The sequence below is a fragment of the Falco biarmicus genome, chromosome 4 (assembly GCF_023638135.1).
Source record: "Falco biarmicus isolate bFalBia1 chromosome 4, bFalBia1.pri, whole genome shotgun sequence".
Classification (NCBI taxonomy): domain Eukaryota; kingdom Metazoa; phylum Chordata; class Aves; order Falconiformes; family Falconidae; genus Falco; species Falco biarmicus.
In genome coordinates this window covers 107,579,964-107,599,148 of record NC_079291.1, presented here as the reverse complement: position 1 = coordinate 107,599,148, position 19,185 = coordinate 107,579,964, and the positions used below count along the sequence as shown (strand labels likewise).

At 49.1% G+C, this 19,185-nt stretch overlaps 1 protein-coding gene across 1 annotated transcript in view; it reads right to left on the bottom strand.

The window, feature by feature from the left end:
- SUSD3 (sushi domain containing 3) overlaps window positions 1-18,120 on the bottom strand; it is a 35,722-nt gene extending 17,602 nt beyond the window's left edge. Inside the window, exons 1-3 of the mRNA XM_056335111.1 lie at window positions 18,116-18,120; window positions 16,217-16,483; window positions 13,235-13,335 (exon numbers count right to left, since the gene is read on the bottom strand). Coding sequence (XP_056191086.1) covers window positions 13,235-13,335; window positions 16,217-16,483; window positions 18,116-18,120 — 373 coding nt within the window. The remainder of the gene's footprint in view (window positions 1-13,234; window positions 13,336-16,216; window positions 16,484-18,115) is intronic.
- Window positions 18,121-19,185: the final 1,065 nt, after the last annotated feature.

Sequence of the window (19,185 nt, the reverse complement as noted above, 5' to 3'; positions counted from 1 at the left end):
GAATCACAGGTTGATAGCAAATCTATTTTATTTTTAATATTTAAACTCTCTCCTGGTCATTAACTAACATAAAGTTCCTGTGATCTAACTGCAGCAGACAGCGTTACCACCTATCTATGCTCTCAAACCCAACCCCCCCCCCCCCTTTCTTTGGAAAACAAACCCAAAGAAATCTCAGCAAAAGACCAAATAAAAGCCACAGTGACAATTACTGGTCTAATCCACCACGTAAATATGCACAAAGGACTAGCTTTTAAAAACGCACCTCTTTAATTCCATGCAGATTATTTCTGTTTGGTTTGCCACTTCTTTCAGTCTCTTACTACGGCAGCAATTTGCCTCAATGAGAGTAAATATTTTCTAGAGGGTTATCCCCCTTGATCTCTTGTCCTTCCCTCCAACATGCTGTTACCGGCACACATTGGATGTGTGCGCTGCACAGCCTTCCTCCTCACTCCAGATGAGTGTTACAAGTTTGGGCTTTTCTTTTTACTTTAATCACTCAGAAACTTACCATGAAACCCCATTGTCCTAAGCTGCAAAATATCTACCTTTTTGCATTTTACACTTCAAGGCTATTTTTAGGTACCAGATCACGTACTTAGAGTTCACATCGGTGACACTTCCAGCTGCACGAGATGCAGAAAGTAATTCAGAGCCAAATTTGAATCAAAGTCCATCTGCTTAGCCAGCGTAGCAGCCCACATTAGACGCTTCCAGTAGACCTGCCAGTTTACCTGGACTCGTTACTCAGTCTCTGCTCTCCAGTGAATAGACCATTTTGCACTGGAACCTTTCTTGCGAGGCATATTTCACTTAATCCAACATTGACCATCCTGAGGAACAGGTGCAGCTGTAGCTGGTTCAGGTGCTCTTGACACTTCCCTGCACTGTCCTTGCCCATGACGGTGTATGCCAAGTGATTAAAACCTCTGAATGTTCCTGACCTTGTCAGCATTAGTCCTCAGCTGTGGACTGCAAAATGTTTTTCTTCACTTGAGCACTACGAAGATTCCTAACAGCCAATGTCCCATGAAACTATGGATGTTTCCTGGCTTTGGCTGGGGTTGTAGCAGCGTGATGCCATCCCCAGAGGATCATTCCCATCTGATGGTAACTGGGGCAGGAACCCCAGTTCGCGACAGCCAGGGAGAGCTAACCTGAAAGCCTCTATACAGCTACCGAGCTGAAAGTTCATGAATCCCATTTTATGTACCTGCATTAGGCCAGAGCAGAAATACCATTTCTTCTTCTTCTTCCAAGAGCTTTTCAACAACAATTTCTTCCCACTGAAGTCAAAACATTGTGTCGCTACTTTTTGCTTTTTACAAATGCTTTTATTGAAATGCATAGGTTGATTTTTGCCATATGGCTTTGGATTTCATCCAAGTTTGGGATTAATATCTTAGGATAAAACTTGCCCTAATTTTCCATCAGCAATGGTCTTCTAGTAACTCAGTTTTAAAATCTCTCCCATAAGCTCTAGCATCCTTTCCTATCAACTATCTATAGTTTTTTGTGGTTACTTGTTGCATTCACTTCTCTGCTAGGTTAATTTTACCCTTCCATCTCCCCAAAATCATTGTTTAAGTAAGCTTCCATTCTTACATTTATATAAGCAGCTGTTCCATATAGACTTATCCTCTGAGTACCCTTCAGCCATGTTTATCTGACTAAATCTACTACAACAAAGAATTTTATTACTGTCTTTTTTAGATGTAGTATTTTTGTTTGTTTGTTTTGTTTTCAGCTGAGGTTCGTGCTTGAGGCTGTATTGCTGCCTGAAGTAAAACACAAATACTGCTTAAGTGATTGTGCTGATCAGATTTGCATCTTGATTTATATTTCTTTTCTAAATAACCAGAAAATATCATATTCAGGTCCTGGTTTGCAGTAACTGTTAGCATCCAGGAATATAAAATTGAATAAACCCCCTAATTATTGCTCAGCAATGCAGCTTTTGCAATAGCTGCATCTCAGCCCCCCCCAGATTCACGCCTGGCAGCCAGCACCTAAAGCTAGGAGGAAAGCTTGAGGAATTAACAGCCTATCAGCCATTTCTACATGGTTTATAATAAACATGAAAATTCATGATGCGTTGCTTAGTTTTGATTAGCTCCATGGCAAGTCTCCCCCAGACGTGATAGGTGTCTCCGGTACCTAGCTCCATCGCTCCTCGCTGTTGCTCCCTGCTCCCAGGCTTGTGCTCTGCTGACACCCCCAGATGCTGGCTGTACTTCCAGGCTCAGAAAGAAAACTCACTTGCTGATACGTCCCTATGAAGCAAAGGCTGGAAATATTTTTTTATGTATTTACTTTGAAGTCCAACAGAAGTTGTAAGGACTCCAGCCTGTTCATTTTACTCACTGAAAAAGATTAACAAACCACCTTGTCCCCCCCGGCGTACTGTGTCAACACGCAGCATCAGCTCTGGGGAACCGAGGGGCCATCAGCCACTGGCCGGCCAGTTTGGTCTGGGCACAAAGGCCCAACACCTTCCAGTTCCTGCAGCTGCTTCTGCAGCTTCTTGTACAGCAAGAGCCGATTTATACAAATGCATTACTTAGCTTGACTTCACACCAAGAGTTCCAAAAGTATTTGAAACTGCTGCTGCTGTTTGCCAACACAGAAGGAGAGCATTTGCTACAGCAAATAAACAGATTATTTCATATGACAAATAACTGTCCTCAAAGTAAAGACACTAAAGTGTAGCATACTCCATAAATTCCTAATTCACCCAAATCTCTGGGTTCAGAAATAGTCACATACATAATTTCCAGGCACTGAAAAATAAAGAGTAAGACAAAATAATCCAAAATATCTCTTCTCATGCACAGCCAGGATTATCTGTATCACAAAATCAATTTGTCAGAAAGAGTTACCATATGGTTTCATTGTCAGCAAGCTGTGGATTTATGTCTTGCTGATAAGAAACCAGAAATGAGAGAGCAACCTAGGCTTGCTTGCCCATTAAATATTTCCTGTGTTCCTTCCATAGCAAAACATAGAGACTAAAAATCAAATGCATTGCATAAGTGTATACCAAAATGATCCAAAACACATCAGTAATTACCTGAAAGCATGTTATCAAGATTGCCACTCACTGTTTGTGCAGAAAGGGAGCAATCCACGACTTCGCCTCATTATTCCCATACACACGTAACTCAAGCCTTTGCATTGCTTATTGTTGACTATTTAATGCAACTAAAACACACTGGAATAACCAGATGCCAGAAAGAGACAGAACATTAGGTTCTATAAACCCTGCAGAAAATAAACATGCCGATATTATTTCTGCAAGTCTGTTTTCCTACAAAAACATGCCTTAGAAATTATAAGTCACAGGCATAATGTTGAACATTCACAGCAGCCTCACAGAAGAGCTCTCGGAAGAGCTTGCTATGTCAAAAAGCAAAAGAAAAGCAGCTAGAAGTGAAATATGAAATAAAGCAGATGTAGTAAAGCATCTTGTGTGAGTGAAACCACCCAGCTCTGGCATTGGTCCCCTTGCGACCGTGCCTTCGCTCCCTCACAGAGCTGGCCGCGAATCCTGCCAGGGCTGGGCTCTTATTGCATGAAGTGCTGCAACAGCAAACGGCGACCAGGAGGAGCTCATCCTCCCACTAGAACCTTCAGACACTGGCAGGGCTTTTTAAGAAATTAAACGTGACACCAACCCAGCGGTAAAAGAGAGGTGGGGAGGCTGCTGAAGCTGCCGAGGCTGAGCAGGGTGCCCAGCTGTGCTGCAGCCAGCAGGATGCGGGCTCTGGGCTCGGGGGGCTGCCTGCTGCGTGGTGGCCCTGGGTAACAACCCGCTTCAACCTTTCCTAACACACGCACACGTCAGCCACAGCGTGATTTGACCTTTCCCACCTATTTCACTGGTTCCCGAGATTCACGACAAGCCGAGACACTGGAAAGTTCTCGCAGAGCTGTCTGCCTTCCAGCACGTGGGCACGGCCCTGTAAAGTGACCCCCCTGGGGGAGGCTTTGGGGGTCCAGCTGTGGCACAGCCCCCTGCACATGCATGGCTGTAAGGACCACCGCCAGCAGGCAGGGCTGGGCTCGGCGCTGCTGCCCGAGGGGCTTCACACCCCAGGGGCTAACGGGGACCTGCAAGAACCCCAACACCAGTCCCACGGAGGAACCGTCCGGACAACCGCAGACACTGAAAACTTGGAAGGTACCTACAGAAGACATTTGTCAGAGCACAGAGCCTGAAAAAAGAAATGCAGCTCGTTAACGACACGTGGGTCTTGCATTTGCCAGATTTCAGCATTTCCAAATGAAAATACTATAAAACATTCCCTATAAAACATTCTGGGTTTCTACTGAAAACTTAGTTTTAAAACTGTGAAAGAGGGAACCCAGTGTCAGATCATTCTCATGGGCCACCATTAAACATTCATGGAAATGTTTTTTTCAGAAAAGCTTATTCTCCAACAGATAAGGAATTTCCATGCAATAAAGAAAGAAGGAGGGATGGAGAGAAAAAAGGCATTTTAAGTGACTTTCTTTCCGTGGTTACACATCCATACTCAGATGAGCTCTCTGCTCACACCTCCATTACAGCAGATACCGTAGGCTATCTCCTACCAACCTCCCTCATTTTTTTCCTGTGGTCCATTTTGTACATAAAACTGGTTTGGCAGCGTAATTAACTACATGCGGTCATGCCATAGCTCTGCAGTGTGAAGGGTGGTGGGACTCCCACGCCAGGCTGAGTCTCATCAGTCATGTTTTGGGCAGCACTGCTTTCCTCCTCACCACGCTCAGGGTCACCGGTGAGGGGGGAGCCCCAGGACGAGGAAGCACAGCTCAGCGTGCTGCATGCTCCTTCATGTGCAGCTACCGGCTGCCCGAAGTGCTTCAGTTCGGCCATGGCCGAGCTCAGGCAGCAGCTGCTATCAGAGGGAGCAGGACCCTTTGAGGCCTGGGGCAGGGAAGGATGCACGTACAGAACAGATAAGCACATGTATCCAGAAAAGAGAAAGAAAGAGCACGATGTCAAACGCCAAGTGGCTCTGGAACACAAGAGGGGCAGGACGCCCACGAACACGATCTTTTTGGAGAAGTGAGCGAAAGCCCAGACCCAACTGCTGCTGGATGCTGTGGGCACTTCAGCGGGAATCTGATCCTCCTGAGTCTTATTCTTCAGCCGGACAACACTGGTATGATGCCGGCAAGAAGTCACGGGCAAACCATTGAATCACCTTGTCCACACGGCTGCACCGGAGCAGGCCCTGGTGCTGTGCCCTGTGCAGCCCAGCAGTGCCGGACGGCTGCTCCGCTCCATGCGGGCTGCTGGAGACTCGCTGTGCAGAGCTGCCAGCCCTACACCCAGGTGGGAAAACACCGTCACGTACTGACCCCTGCACAGTCCTTGACAACTCCGGGTGCCCTTTGGTGGAGGAAGGACGGCAAAGCCTAATCAAGATCTTTTCATGCCTGCTAAGGTAGCAAGAATTATCAATAGCAGCAAATTCTTGGCTTCCACCTCCAAAAGAAACCCTTGTGCTACGCTGCTGCAAAATCTTACATGCAAACCTGAAGCACACAAATTCAGTTCATCTCTCTTTAAGATCCTGAGCCTTTTTCTTTTCTCTCTCCCAGCATTTTCATCTGGCTTTTGAGCTGCTCAGTGTAGCGAACAAGATGTAGCAAGACTTAGGAGTCAGCACTAAACACTTCCCAACTCTACTCTGAAATAGTAGAGGGCTGCAAGCAATTTTACTCCATGTAAAATCCAAGCCACATATCACCCCAGTGCTAGATCAGGGTTTGATGACGTGCAATTCACTCCTATTTCAAACATAAATAATGTGTAGGATTGGTGTAAAATGATTCTTATTCATGTCTTTTATCTTAAGAGAGGATTTGTTCCAGTCTCCGTACTGCCATCTCCATGATTGATTTTTTTTGCCAATTTACATCAAAGTCAGGTTATTCTCATCTGTAGATTTTACTCTTGGATCTAGCAACAAGGGAAATACTGAGTATTTATCTTCTTAAGGGAACAATTAAATGAGAAATAAGAACTAAATGAAAAATGAGGTATTTCATTAAGTCGCCAGTAAAGCAAGAACAGATGGGTTTTCTGTGCTTTATTAGCCTGTTTACCAACAGAATTAAAAAAAAATAAGTTATAACACTTCTGAAAAGTTAGTAATAGTGCAACTTCTGAGAACAGGAAGGATTCATTAAACCTAAAGCAAAGTGTTCCTCTATTTATCACTTCACCATTATTTCCATATAAACAAGAACAAAGTAATATTCTCTCTCTCTCTCTCTTTACCTCCACTATGGAGTGAACCAGAATTATGTCTTAATTCAAAATGTTCCCAATTAAAAATTATCCATGGAAGTGATGCCAACAGTTGCTTTTGTCATTGATTGTTTAGTGAATTGAGCTAGTATTGCTGATGGTCTCCTGCCTTTGTCATTCTAAAGCAGATAACAAATAAATTACATATTTGCACAATGCAGGGGTTTTGCCCTAGTTTCTAAAACAAAGATACTAAAAAGAATAAAATTAAGAGGAATAACTTGAAACTAGCTTTTCACCTGCACTTCAGCTAAGACCCTGAACGTATCCAATGCCCTGAAGCAGACAGATCTGATGGGCAGGTGATCTCACTGGGATGCAACCAAAGTCCACCACTCCAGAGAGCTGAGTCCCAGTACACTGTCCCCACCAGGCAGCAAGGGGTCCAGCCCTTCCTCTGCTTGCCTCCAACATCTGTTAGCACTGCTTCTTGCATAATAAACATTGGTATTTACAAGAAGGAGAACAGAAGTAACTGGTTACACAATAGCGCAGTCTTCCACAGATGGTCCTCAGCCTCCCCCACGCATCTCTACATCCACAGCCCCTGGAGAGGTTCAAATCCAAAGCAAGATGCAAGTGTTACCCCAGGATCCGTCACCCCATCTTTAGAGAAAGCCAAGCAGAATCAGGGACATAAGAAACATACAGCAAGACAAATTAATTCATCAGCTCAACTCTGAATTTGATATTTGTAGGTCAAGAATCTGTTTCTATAGAATTTTCTTCCTCTCCAGGGAATAACAAAAACTAGGAGCATGCCTACACCTTCCCCCTGCCACCAGGTCCCTCTGTCCACAGCCAGGTTTTGAGAGGCACATCCTTGCTGGAAGAAGTGTCCTTCATGAAACATCAGACTGGTGAAGTCTGTAGGTTTGTATTTTCAGCTTCCATCACTATTTTTCCCCAATGCTCATGAATAACCTCTCTTTTGTTAAACCTGTGCAGTTGACTGCAATGTTTGCAGACGGTGCAAAGCGATACATGGGCTCCATTAACCAGACCCTGTTTATTTTCCAATGGAAACTATGATGACCAGAAATGTTAAAATTTTCCCTTGTCCATAGTTGAGATGACAGATTATCTTGGACCAATGCTCAAAGCATTTTCATCATCACAATAACTGCAAGAAAACAATCACCGCAAGTAAAAATAAAAGTTAAACAAATATGCTACAAAAGGCCAATGATTTGGGGTTATATAGATTTCCGCATCCAATTCAATATTTAGCACTTAGGTAACGTGGATCAGCTATCAAGAGGAGGACACTAGAGACTGTCTCTGGAGAGCCCTTCTCCACACATTTGGGAGCCTGATGTGACCGATGACCACTTACCAGAGCAAAACTATTTCAGCACTCTCCCTTCATGCAGAGATCATGAGGGGCATTCCTGGGGTCTGGAGAAGGCTGTGGATGCTCACTTGTAGGAGCCTGAATTGGAAAACCTGACCCTTTTGTCTGAAAGGGGATGCTCTGACAAAATCTGTTCACTTGCTTTTGTTCCCTTTACAAAGGCAAAAAGAAGAAAAATGCCAAACCCACCTTGTCCGGCCAGTTCTAATCCAAATACTTTATCAGGACTCATCCCATCAATGGGTCCAAGAAAAGGGATCACTGTCAAAAATCTTCAGCTCTGCAGCTTTTCACCTACAAAATTGTTTAGCACCTCTAACTCTTCAGCTTTTTCTCTGTAGAGCAATTTCCTTTTAATGCCTAGGTGGATCAGTTTTATATTTAACCTGAAAGCCAGCTAGTAACAAATCCAACATTTTCTGGCTTCCTGTGATAATTACTGAAGTTTTGACACCAAAATTAAATATTTTGGTAGATCTTTGATAAACTATGCAAGACTCAGATTTTACTGCTTCTTGCAGGTGAATAAACTAAAACAGAGAGAAACCAGCAGCAATGTGGTCCATTAGGTTCTGGATCTACAGATCTGATATATCAATCAGTGGTGCTTCTGGTGACCCTCAGTGGGAACGTATAGACAGCAGGAGAGCTGGGCAGAGCTAGCTACAGATCCAGGAATTCAAGGGTAAAGGATAGAAAAAGTATTATCTGAACACACCTGGTGGAAAAGCCAGTCTGAATACGATGCTCTGGCAACATCAGACCGCCTACTTTTAACATGGTTTTCAATAGTCTATTTAATTTGCAATAAACAGGGTAGAAATTCAGCACTTCATTGAACAGCCAGCCACTGGGGAAGCCGAAAGAAAACCTCACACCTATTTTCATAAAGGAAAGCACATAGCTGTTAGGAGCTGGAGGAAGGAAGAAGGATGCTCTTCCAAACAACTTGACAGGGCAGAGGCTGCTGCTCACGCCCCACAGGAGCCCCCTGCACTGCTGCCCGCCCTTTGGGGACCTCTTCTGCAACACGCCCCTAGAAGGAGGGCAGCATCCCTGCACGCCTGCTGCCCACAGCCTGACACACTCCCAGTCCTCACCACTAACCCGGGCACGACGGAGCAGTGGAGCTCAGCCTGGCTCTGTGCGTGGCCCCTCGACAGCCAGCAACGGCTCCAGGTTATCTGCCTGCAGCAACTGTTTGGTCTGGTTTGTGTACAGCAGCGTGCAAACACACTTGGGGTAATGAACGTCCCTGATAAAAGCAGATGTCACCCGATGACGATGACGTGGCTGGTGGCCTCTTGCTTCTGCATGACAACCGCCAGCCTGGGCACAACCTCTGGAAGGCAGAAATCCCTGCCAGTGTGGGGGGACACAGGGTGAGCACTGCCCCGATGCTACCTTGACCAAGAAATGCTCAAGTGGGAGGGGTCCCAGTGGGAAGAGCTGGCCAAAAACTGCTTCAGGCATTAGAATATTCACCCCCAACATGAAATTTTAGGTGGACCAGAAATGCTTGCTACTTGACGGTTACATGCTCATTTTTGGCCAAAAAGCCCCAAAACTGAATTGCATTTGCACAAAGCACTTATTTGTAAAGAGTACAGAAACTTTTCCTCTTTGAAACTACCTTCTTGTTTTAAAATGTACTATTGAATACAGGCTTGTTGGTTTTCTATAGGAAATTCCAACCATCCTGTTAGGCAAAACCAGCCTGAATGCTGGAGACTTTGCCTGCATTTGCTCCCGCTGTCTGGCCTGTTTTGGCTTCTGCAAGTCCTTTTTCCTTCCCAGTAGCAAACTGAAGCTGTTCCTGTACTTGGTTTGCTGTGTTAAGCTGCTAAATGCACACCACAGAGCTGTGACCCAACATTCACAACTGTCAGCAAGAATTTCTGTGAATAATTGATTTTTTTAGACAGCAGTCTGAAAAAGTTAGACATAGCATGCAATTTATTATGGGGATAGAAATCACTCACGGACTAAGAAACTAATAGCCAGATTTAAAAACCTTCTCTGCAGTTTTTTTATCGCTTTTTATTTTTCTTCTCTGCTTATTTTTTTTTATTGTTATTTTTGTGCTGCTGGGTTCGGCTTTCCTGTTCCTGAGCTTCACCCGCGACAGCAGAGGGGCATGCAGCCAGGATCCATGGACACAAAAGCAGCCTGCAAAAGTGCAACATGTGAAAGTCACGCAGCATCCTGCCAGAAATCATTCAAACACAGCAATGATTAACAGTATGAGTCAATAAGCACATCTGCTTTCAGCCTCCCTGGCCATAGGAATTAAGAGGAAGATGGCATGAAGATTGACCGGAATGCCAGTATAAGGACAGGGAACCAGTCCATTGTGTTTACTTTTTCCCATTAAAAAAGTCAATGATTGCAGGCGAGTTATATGCAGAATGACAACTAGCTTAAGCAAGTAGATCAAAGGACAGCAGCCCCCTGCCCTTCGCTTTCCTGTACTGCACATGCCTAAGAAACCAAGATCTGCATCTCATAATTCAGCTAAATCACTGGCAGCTTAATGGATGGCCAGAATTTGGAGCAAGGAGTCTCCGATTTGTATTTAAAATGAGTGAAAAATTTTGCCCCAATCTGTATTTCTGCATTTATTAACAGTAATCCCAAGATTCTGCTCTTTCACCTGAAGGCACAACTTTCTGCTCTCCTGGACAGGGGTAACCAAGTAACAAAACTTGCCCCTTACACCTTCAGCTACCCCAGCCCAAAAGATCTTCCCAAGCACCATCACCCAGCCCACGCACCTGGGTTTCTGTACACCATCTCGTCCCTTCACCTCACCCAGCTGCTGTCCCCGTCATCACCCTTCCTCAACATCATTCCCAATCAAACCCCCCTGGCTTAGGAGGCTTGCCCATGTGAGCAGCATTGTGTTTGGCTTTATTTCATCCCAGAAATGATGACTTAATAGTCGCTTCCAGCTCCGTTAGAGGGAAAGTAAGTGGTTATCCCATCCTCCCCCGTGACGGGTGCTCTCCCGGCCGCTGCTGCTCCAGCCGAGGCTGTCACAGCTGTGAGCACACCTCCCCGAGCTGCCAGGGGGGCTGTTGGGCCAGCTCCCCTGCACCTGCTATACAGGCTCTGCTCTGCTGTGCTGGCAAAAGCTTGTGCATAAACCAGGCACCAGCTCAACCCCATCCCTGAGACCCTCAGCAGATACAGGAATCGATTTATTTTGGTGAGCGGTTGCTCATTCTGCAACTTCTGCATTTCTTGCTGTCATCTTAAAACAAAACAAAATGCCAGAGAGGCAGACTTCCACCAAGACTTCAAAATCATCTCTCTGTCAATCTTTTGATCCACTGAGCCAGTCAAAACTGCTCCCCAGAGTAGCACCCTTGCTTATCTGTGACTGCATCTGAAAGACACTGTGTCAATAAAACGCTTAAATGAAAACTAGCAACTGCCCTACATGTTGGCTTGTCCCCATCGAATTATTGAAGGGGAGACCCTGTAGTGCCAGGCACATAAAATGTCAGTGGCAATCGTGACGGAAGAAGCTATGCAGCGCTAATTTCTGCCCAGTGAAAATTGTCTTTGTTGTATAGTTGCAGACATGTGTTGGGAGGCTCCACTTTCTCATGGAAAACGTCCGAAGATATCCTGGCTCTGCTGCAGTGGGAGCAACCAAACTGACAACATTTTGCCCCTTTAGAATGGACCGCATTTCTGGTCACAACTAACCCAGAAAGCGGTACATTATCTGCTGTCATTTGGGTAGTTTTGCCTCTGTGTTTTGAGGCTGACTTCTGATTTTTGAAATATCAATGTTTTGGGTCCAAAACACTGAGCTGATTTCATTCCCTCGCTGAAATTCAGAAGCCTAGACATAATTCATCTCTATAACCCAGGTAATTTAAGAGCAACTAGGGCAAAGTATTGCAGAATACCATAGGGAACAATCTTGCACCATGGAGGACTGTGCCAGAAGACCTAATCTCTTTTTCTTTCCTATTTTGTTCTGTTCTAGAGTTTCATGACAAGCACAAAAATCATGCCCTCAAAGCAGTAATAATGCCTGGTGCAAATGCTTAACCACTAAGATTAGCATCTTGCAGTACAGGAGATAAAACCAATTAGCTGAAATTCTGCAACTGTCACCTCTTTTACCTTATTTAATAGAAGGTTTCATTTTGATCTCTTGGGTAAAAAAGGAGAAATAACCCTGAAGAAATTACAAACCCATATATTCCAAGTTGTGTCACGTTCTGCCCTGTGGAAATGGAAATTCAAGATTAGTATTTTCCTCCCCAGCCTAAAAACTGAGCCGCATGTCAGGATCACAGGAACAAGGTGAAAAACCTCCTTGCAGTCTTTCTGCAGAGCGGCAGCGCTCTTGGCTTTGAAGAACAACTTTGCTTTTGCTTTCCTGGAAGAGCAACTGAGTTCTCAGTGACACGATTTCACAGTTTCTACACTGGCAAGGAAACTCACTTCAGACAAAAGCTGCATATAACAAAAGAACAGACACCTCGAGTCACACCAGAGCCCGGTGCTCACATCCCACCATGGCCACTAACAGTCATCCAGAGTATAACTGAGCAAATAGGTGGTGATGCCTCTTCCACTCTCCAGCAAACTGCAGCTTGTGTCTGCCCTAAGCCAGAGATCACATCTCTCCCCTCAAACAGCGTCTGCTAGGTAATTTCTTCCATGACTTGGTCTGGAGGTAGCATCCACTGGGTCCTGCAGCACATTCCACCTCCTCTAGGCAGCCTCTCTTCTCCCCTGGGTGGGGAAGGCAGAGGGACAGGGCGGAACCGCAGCTACAGGCAACAACCCAGCAGCAAGACACCCACTAATTCATAACCTGGTATAGTGATTGTTCCTCATGTTCTGTATTTCCCTCCTACATTCCCTTTGTCTGTGGCTGCACTGACGTGTTTATAGATGCATCTATATGTTTACAGAAGCATGTGCTGCCCTGGTCTGAAAGAGCTACAGGATTGCATTGAGGAATGAGAGAGGAATCACAGCAAAAAACAAGGTACCACCCTGGAAAAACAGAGGGCGAGAGCCCCCAGCTTCAGAAACACGGAGACTAAAAATAACGACACACCTTTGTTACTCCTTCCTCTTTTTCCTGTTTCACCCAAAGAGCCCCCAGTATAATCTGAGCAGCCTCAGAGGCAACAGCAACTCGGCAGCTGGGCTGACAACAGCACCCGTGCTTCATGGCAATTTCTGCAGGGCAGAAAAGTGCTCAGGTCACCACCGACATGAGCATTTCAGAATTTCAGAAGCTTTTCCAGATAATATAATGAGCCTGGCAAGAGATGGTCGATGAGTATCTGTCCATAGTAAACTACCGCAGAAAGGTAGTAATACTGTAACGCTGCTGTGACAGCAAAACAACCACAGGACGATACAGAACACATAAAAACATCTGTTTCATTTAAAAATGTAAGAGGCTGAACTGAAGAAGGCTTCTTAGCTTCAAGACATTTACTGCCTCCCTCCACCCCAGGCTCCCACTCTGCACATTTGCCCTTCTGATAGGCAGGATATATGAGCAACGCGCTGACCTTGCCAAAGCGTGCGGCAGGCTCCCACGGCTCCTTTTGCAAGTGCGCTGCTGAGCCTCCTCAAGCACAGGGTGGAATCATCCTCCTCGCTCAAGGTGAGACTGTCAGAGGGAGAAACCGGTCCTCAAAAAGTAGGCAAGACCAGGAAAAGCAGAGGGTGTTTGAATTTCACAGCTGTGTTTCAGGAAGCTGTAAGGCCCTTTAAGTGCTACAGGCATCAGCCTGTGACAAGGAACTTCATTTAAACTTCTCTCTCATTCACACATTAATTCAAATGGAAATCTTGCCACATTTGTTTTTTTATCCTCTGCAAAAGGAACCTGTGAGGGAGGTTGTCCATGCAGATCTTTATTATCACCCTGTTGCTCATGGCCTGAAATTTTACAAGGGGTCCAACCAAAGCAGCATGAAAAATGGTCACCAATAATAACACGATACAAGGAAAGATACCGTGTAACACTTGTCATCAGCTTTCTCTAGAGGTCACTTCTCCAGCAAATACTGCTGTATAAATAACATGGTCACATTTAAATTAAGCATCCTGAACAAGACTTTAATTTAAAATTAACCAAGTAGTCATAATTTTAGCTAAGCCACTCAGCTATAACAGCAGCACGTCAGCCTAACCCCATACATTTGTAGTAACAAATGGATCTTCAACAAAGGTGAAATCTGTACAGATGGTGAAGGCCACGACAAACCCCCATGAAGTAGCAGGACAATAAGAGGAGAAGGGAGTAGGGAGCATGACACTCAGCAAAGGTCTGGCAAAGCCCCATGTGCCACAAGCATCTCTGCTGGTCCTGCAACAGATGCAGCAGCTACATGCAGGCACAGCCGTGCCCTGACCCCGCGTGCTCCCTTTTTATTTCAGTTTAGCACTTTACTGAGAAATTCCTGCTCCATGGCTCTGGTGTAGCTGGTTTGGAAAAAAAATGGTGTTTGTTGTTCTCATGGGAGACACGGCTGAGAGAAGCCAGGTTTGTAGATACCTGAGGGATTAATTTACGGTGGATTTCTAGTCTGACTGCCAATACTTTTTATGTATTTTTTTTGGTGGATCCTGCATTTCTGGGAGTTTTGCCACAGATCTTCACAAGGCAAGATCAGCCCAGGCAAGAACAGAAAGGCTGAGCGTAATGTGGGATGTGCCACTTCCAAACCTCACCTTAATTGTGGGCAAACCCAGGCCCAGAAGACAATTTGACACAACAAATAAAAGCACCTAAATATACACGATTTTGCAAAAGAAAAAAGTCAATAATCAGTAACATTAGCATCAAATGAGAGCAACAGGGTCTACACTGTGTTTGAGTTGTTACATCTCTAAGTAGATTTCCCAGAACTTGTTTTGCATTTTTCAGATGAACGGCTCTATTAAATTCAAATTAAATGCACAGTTAAGCACATTCAGGGGATGCAATTTAAAGCGTTGCTGCGCTCTTAGCCCAAACACATTTGCTCATTTCTATCAGCACAACAAAATCAGGTCATTGATAAAAACTGTTAGAACTGCACATGCAAATTAAAGCACAGTGATATGTGGGGACAGGCTGCGATGGAGAAGGAGGTCCCTGAATTGTCAGGAGCTCTCAGCCCTGCTTGCACTGAAGACGGGGGAAAAAACCCTGCCTGCCCTGCGATGGCTGGGAGAAGCCTGGGCAGGCAGCGCAGTGCCGGCAGCAGCTCCCACCGCCCACCCTGGCTGCCAGGCCCCGCAGCCCACCGTGGCCGTGGCCGGGGGTCCCGCCGCCCGAGCCAGCATGCCGGGGGCCGCGGCTCTGCCTCCCCCCGGGCCCGGCAACTCGCAGGGGCTACAGCCCCCACGCAGTGTGCACGTCCCACCCGTGTCGGGGCCAGACCCTCCATCAGCTGCCATTACCGTCAAGTTAATCGGGCCCACGTGAGCCAAAGAGGTTTTGAAGGGATGTTATGATCTAGGCGATCAAATTGAATAAAAACACTGCGGGCGGGGGGGGGGGGGGGGGGGGGGGGAGAGAAAAAAGGAAGCAAAAACGCTTTGAGCGGTTGCTCTCCCCACAGCCCAGTGCATTATCCTGTTCCACTACCACACCGCTGCCTCCATCCAGCCGACTCCCGTCCCCCCGGCGGCGGATGCTCCCCGAAGCCCAGCAGCTCCCGGGGGCTGCCCGTGGGCGGCCGCTGCGCCCTCCCCGCCCGCAGCGCTCCGGGCTGCGCGGCCGCGCATCGCTCCGCACCGCCGGGACCCGGCCGCGGCTCCCCTACGCCAGCCCCGGGGCTTCTCATTACACCCCAGCGGAGACCCGGCAGTCGTGTCCCGTCCCCCCTCCCCCCCCGCCACACCGCAGGGCTCTGCCCTCCCGTCGCTACCGGGGCTCCGGCAGCCACCCCCGGGGGTGACCCGCCGGGGGAACCCTGAGGAGGGGGCTGCTGGGCAAGCCGCGATCAGACACCCGTCCCTGGGGGGCGCGGGACGGCCCCACCGCGCAGCCCGGGCCAGCACCGTAGCTCCTTCCCACGGGAGCTGTCGCCCCCCGCCCCGGCAGCCGGCACGCAGCCCCGGCACAGCCCTCAGGGCCGCCGGGACCCCCCAGCCGCCTCCCGCGCCCGGCGCCGCGCTGGGACGATGGCCCGAGGCGTTCGGTCCCTGAGAACTTCGGGGTGGGGGGTGGCGAGGCTACCCCCAGGGCCTGGGGCCGGCACAGAGCGGGGGGGGGGGGCCTGCCTGGAGAAGCGGTCCCGACCTGAAGGGGAAGCGCGGGGGAGTAACGCAGCCCTGGCCGGGGGGCCCCGCGCCCCTTCCCGGGGGACACACAGCGCTGCCGGGGGTCCCGCACCCTGCCCGGGCACCCCGCAGCCCTACGCGGGGTGGCTCCCGCGCCCTGCTCGGGCTCCGGCGCTGCCCCCCGGCATCCCCCCCCCCTGCCCCCCGGCGCGGCGCCGGAGGGAACTTGTGCGGGGGCCGCCGCGGGACCCCGCGGGCCGGGGCCGCGCTCGTACCTGCGTATCCGCGGGGGCCGCCGCCGTCCCGACCGGGCGCGGCGCTCCGCGGCACGTCCAGCCCCGGCGCCGTGGCTGCCGGCATGGCTCCGCCGAGCCCCGCCGCGCCGCGCCCGGCCGCGCCGCCCGGCAGGTGCAGCCCGCGCCCGCCTCCGCCGGGGCCGGGCCGGGGCGGGGGGGCCGCCGTCCCGCCAGCCCCCGCCGGGCGCCCGCCCGCGGCCCCTCCGCCGGCAGCCGCGGGGAGCGGGGCCGGGAGGGCGGCAGCGGCTCGGGGCGAGCGGCCGCGGTCACCGGTCCTCGCCGCGCTGTGTCACCCCCCGCCGGCTGCCCCGCCGGCACCCGCCGCTCGGCCCGGCCTCCCGCAGCGGCCTGGCGGGGGCGCGGCACCGGGCGGGGGTGGGTTGCCTGCCCTGTCCGCTGCCTGCTCTGCCTGCTGCCTGCTCTGCCGCTGCCTGCTCTGCCTGCTGCCCGCCCTCCCGCTGCCTGCTCTGCCTGCTGCCCTGCCCTGCCTGCTCCCCCCTCTGCCTGCCCAGCCTGCCCCTGCCTGCTCTGCCTGCTGCACTGCCCTGCCTGCTGCCCCCTCTGCCTGCCCTGTCTGCTTCGCCCCCCACTGTCTGCCCTCCCTGCCCTCCCGCTGTCCACCCTGCCCTCCCGCTGTCCACCCTGCCTGGCCTGCCTGCTGCCTGCCTGCTGCCTGCCCTCGGTCCCCAGTGTGGCCAGGCAGTGCACACAGCCCAGAGAGCCTCAGGTGGGGCAGACTGGTCTCATGGGTCTGGACTTCTCACTGCAAACGTGCTGCCTGCTGCTCATTGTGCCATTATGTGCCAGGAGACGCATCTCTCACACACTTGCTGCTGACGATCTTCAAAGTTGTGTTTATATCTAAAACTGAACTGAATGGGTAGAGCCAAGATCCATCCTCTTCCCACCTGGAGGCTGGACAGCACACACCGACGTGCGCCGGCTGCTCAGTGAAACCCAAGCACCTTGCGCTCCCTTCATGTGTCTCGCTGTGCCCATCACACCCAGGCCCGAGCACCCACAGCCACTGACCGCCCGAGCAGCACTACCTCAAGCGGGTGAGCTTGGGTCTCAGCAGTGTTTGGTGAGATCATTGCTTTGCTGACACTGGCAGTAGATTCAGAAAAGTACTTTAGTGGTTTGCACCGCGTGTCCAGGAAAAGCAAGAGGAGGAACAGCAGGCTCTTCTGAAGGCGCTCTGCTTGTTGGTGCTGAGCATATGGGCTGGGGCCCACACTAAGCACTGTGGCTATTAACACTCACTCTGCTTGTTTTACCCTCTCATTATTTTTTTCACACGGAATTAGAAGGAAAAAAAGTCTGCAGGAGCAGATTGGAGAGATGAAATTCCAAGATGCACCAAAGAAAGAGAAAATCTCCTAAGGCTCTTCCGACAACATGCAATGGAGCGGAATTGTACCCATGGGGAGTGGTGACACAGCTTCTCTGTGCTGCTGGACATAGCACTCTTTCCTGTAAGCTTATTTGGCAGGGAGTCCATAGAAATATTGCAGACGTAAAGGGCTGCTATTTCCATCTTTATAACTAAAACACATTTTTAAAGTAATACTTGGTTGCATTATAGCAAAAGAACAACATTTTTTAAAAGGCTTCAGCTTACAAATTAGGGCTGTATTTCCAGTAATGCCAAATACTCATAAATCTAATTTAAGTCAACAAGGAACTATAACTCCCGCCATCGAGCCCTTCGCGTCTGTGAAGCCAGAGGAATACCAAAACCAGGTGGTTTTTTCCTTAAGGCATTTTTGCAGCTGCTATTATACAATTAAAGTTGAACTCAACTGTGTTGCAAGTCAAATATTTTCTTACAGGCGCTTAGGGAAGTAAGTTCAGAAGCAGCATCTGAATCCCACTCACCTCATGCCAGCGCTTAGTTGTGCTTCGTAACAGAAAGCATAAAGCATCGCCCAGCCAGAGCTGGTTTTGCTTAAGCATGCCCCGGAGCACCGACGGCCAGGCAGCCCTGGCTGTAACCTCCCAGGAGGAAGCCCCCTGCCCCACCTTCAGGGCGAGCGCTTGTGTGGGGAAGCTGTGGGGCCTTAGCACTTGCCAGCAGTGGAAGTCTTGCTGATGATTTTAATGGAGAAGGTGGCCAATTCCATTGACCTGATGTCTACAATCCTTATTTAAAATCCAGCTGTAATAAAGGGGAATTTTGCCCAAGTTAGGTGCTGTCATCTGCCATCATCAACAATGGTGACATGATTTCACTTTTAAAGCCACCCCTCCCATGCAAATATGCTTTGAATTTAGCAAAAAAAGAAATATCTCATGAGTATAGTGGGAACAAACACAAGAAAAAAAGATGAGAGAGAAGGAAGAGAACAGAGAGCGCATCTTAGAAATGATGAAAGCTTCCATGCTGCAGCCCAGCTTTTCCCTGCTGGCCCGCTTATCTCACTGTCAGTGTCAGGGGAAGCTGTGCAACCCCAACCAGACACTTGTTGCCCTTGTGTAGGGTTGGTTTAGCTGTTGGATTTTGCTAAGCTGCCCTAAGGCACCGACTTTCTTGTAATCCCAGTTATTAGGGCTGCTTAAGGCATGCCAAGGGCACAAGGCTGCTGAAGCGACAGCCTCCCTTATGGCGCTGCCTGCTTGGCCCAGCTGGCTGCAGGGCAGGGATGCGCTCCCCAGCCTGGCCCTGGCAACTTCCCAGCCCTCCAGCAGCAGCAACCCGCTCTCTAGCTCTCTGCCTCCCTGCAGCCAGCCCTGCTGCCACCTCCTCCTTACCCTCTCCTCCCTTTGAGCTGCAGGACCCGCCTGCTGCAGCTGAACACCAGCCCCTCAACCTCCAGGCAATGAAACTTGGTTTTGCCTACATTGCTCAGACGCCTTGAGCGGGCTGTGTTGCTTACTTAGTAACTCTTGAAAAGGATAGCAGCTCTCAGCCACAGGTTTCTGTTTAATCAGGTAACACGTGCATAGGT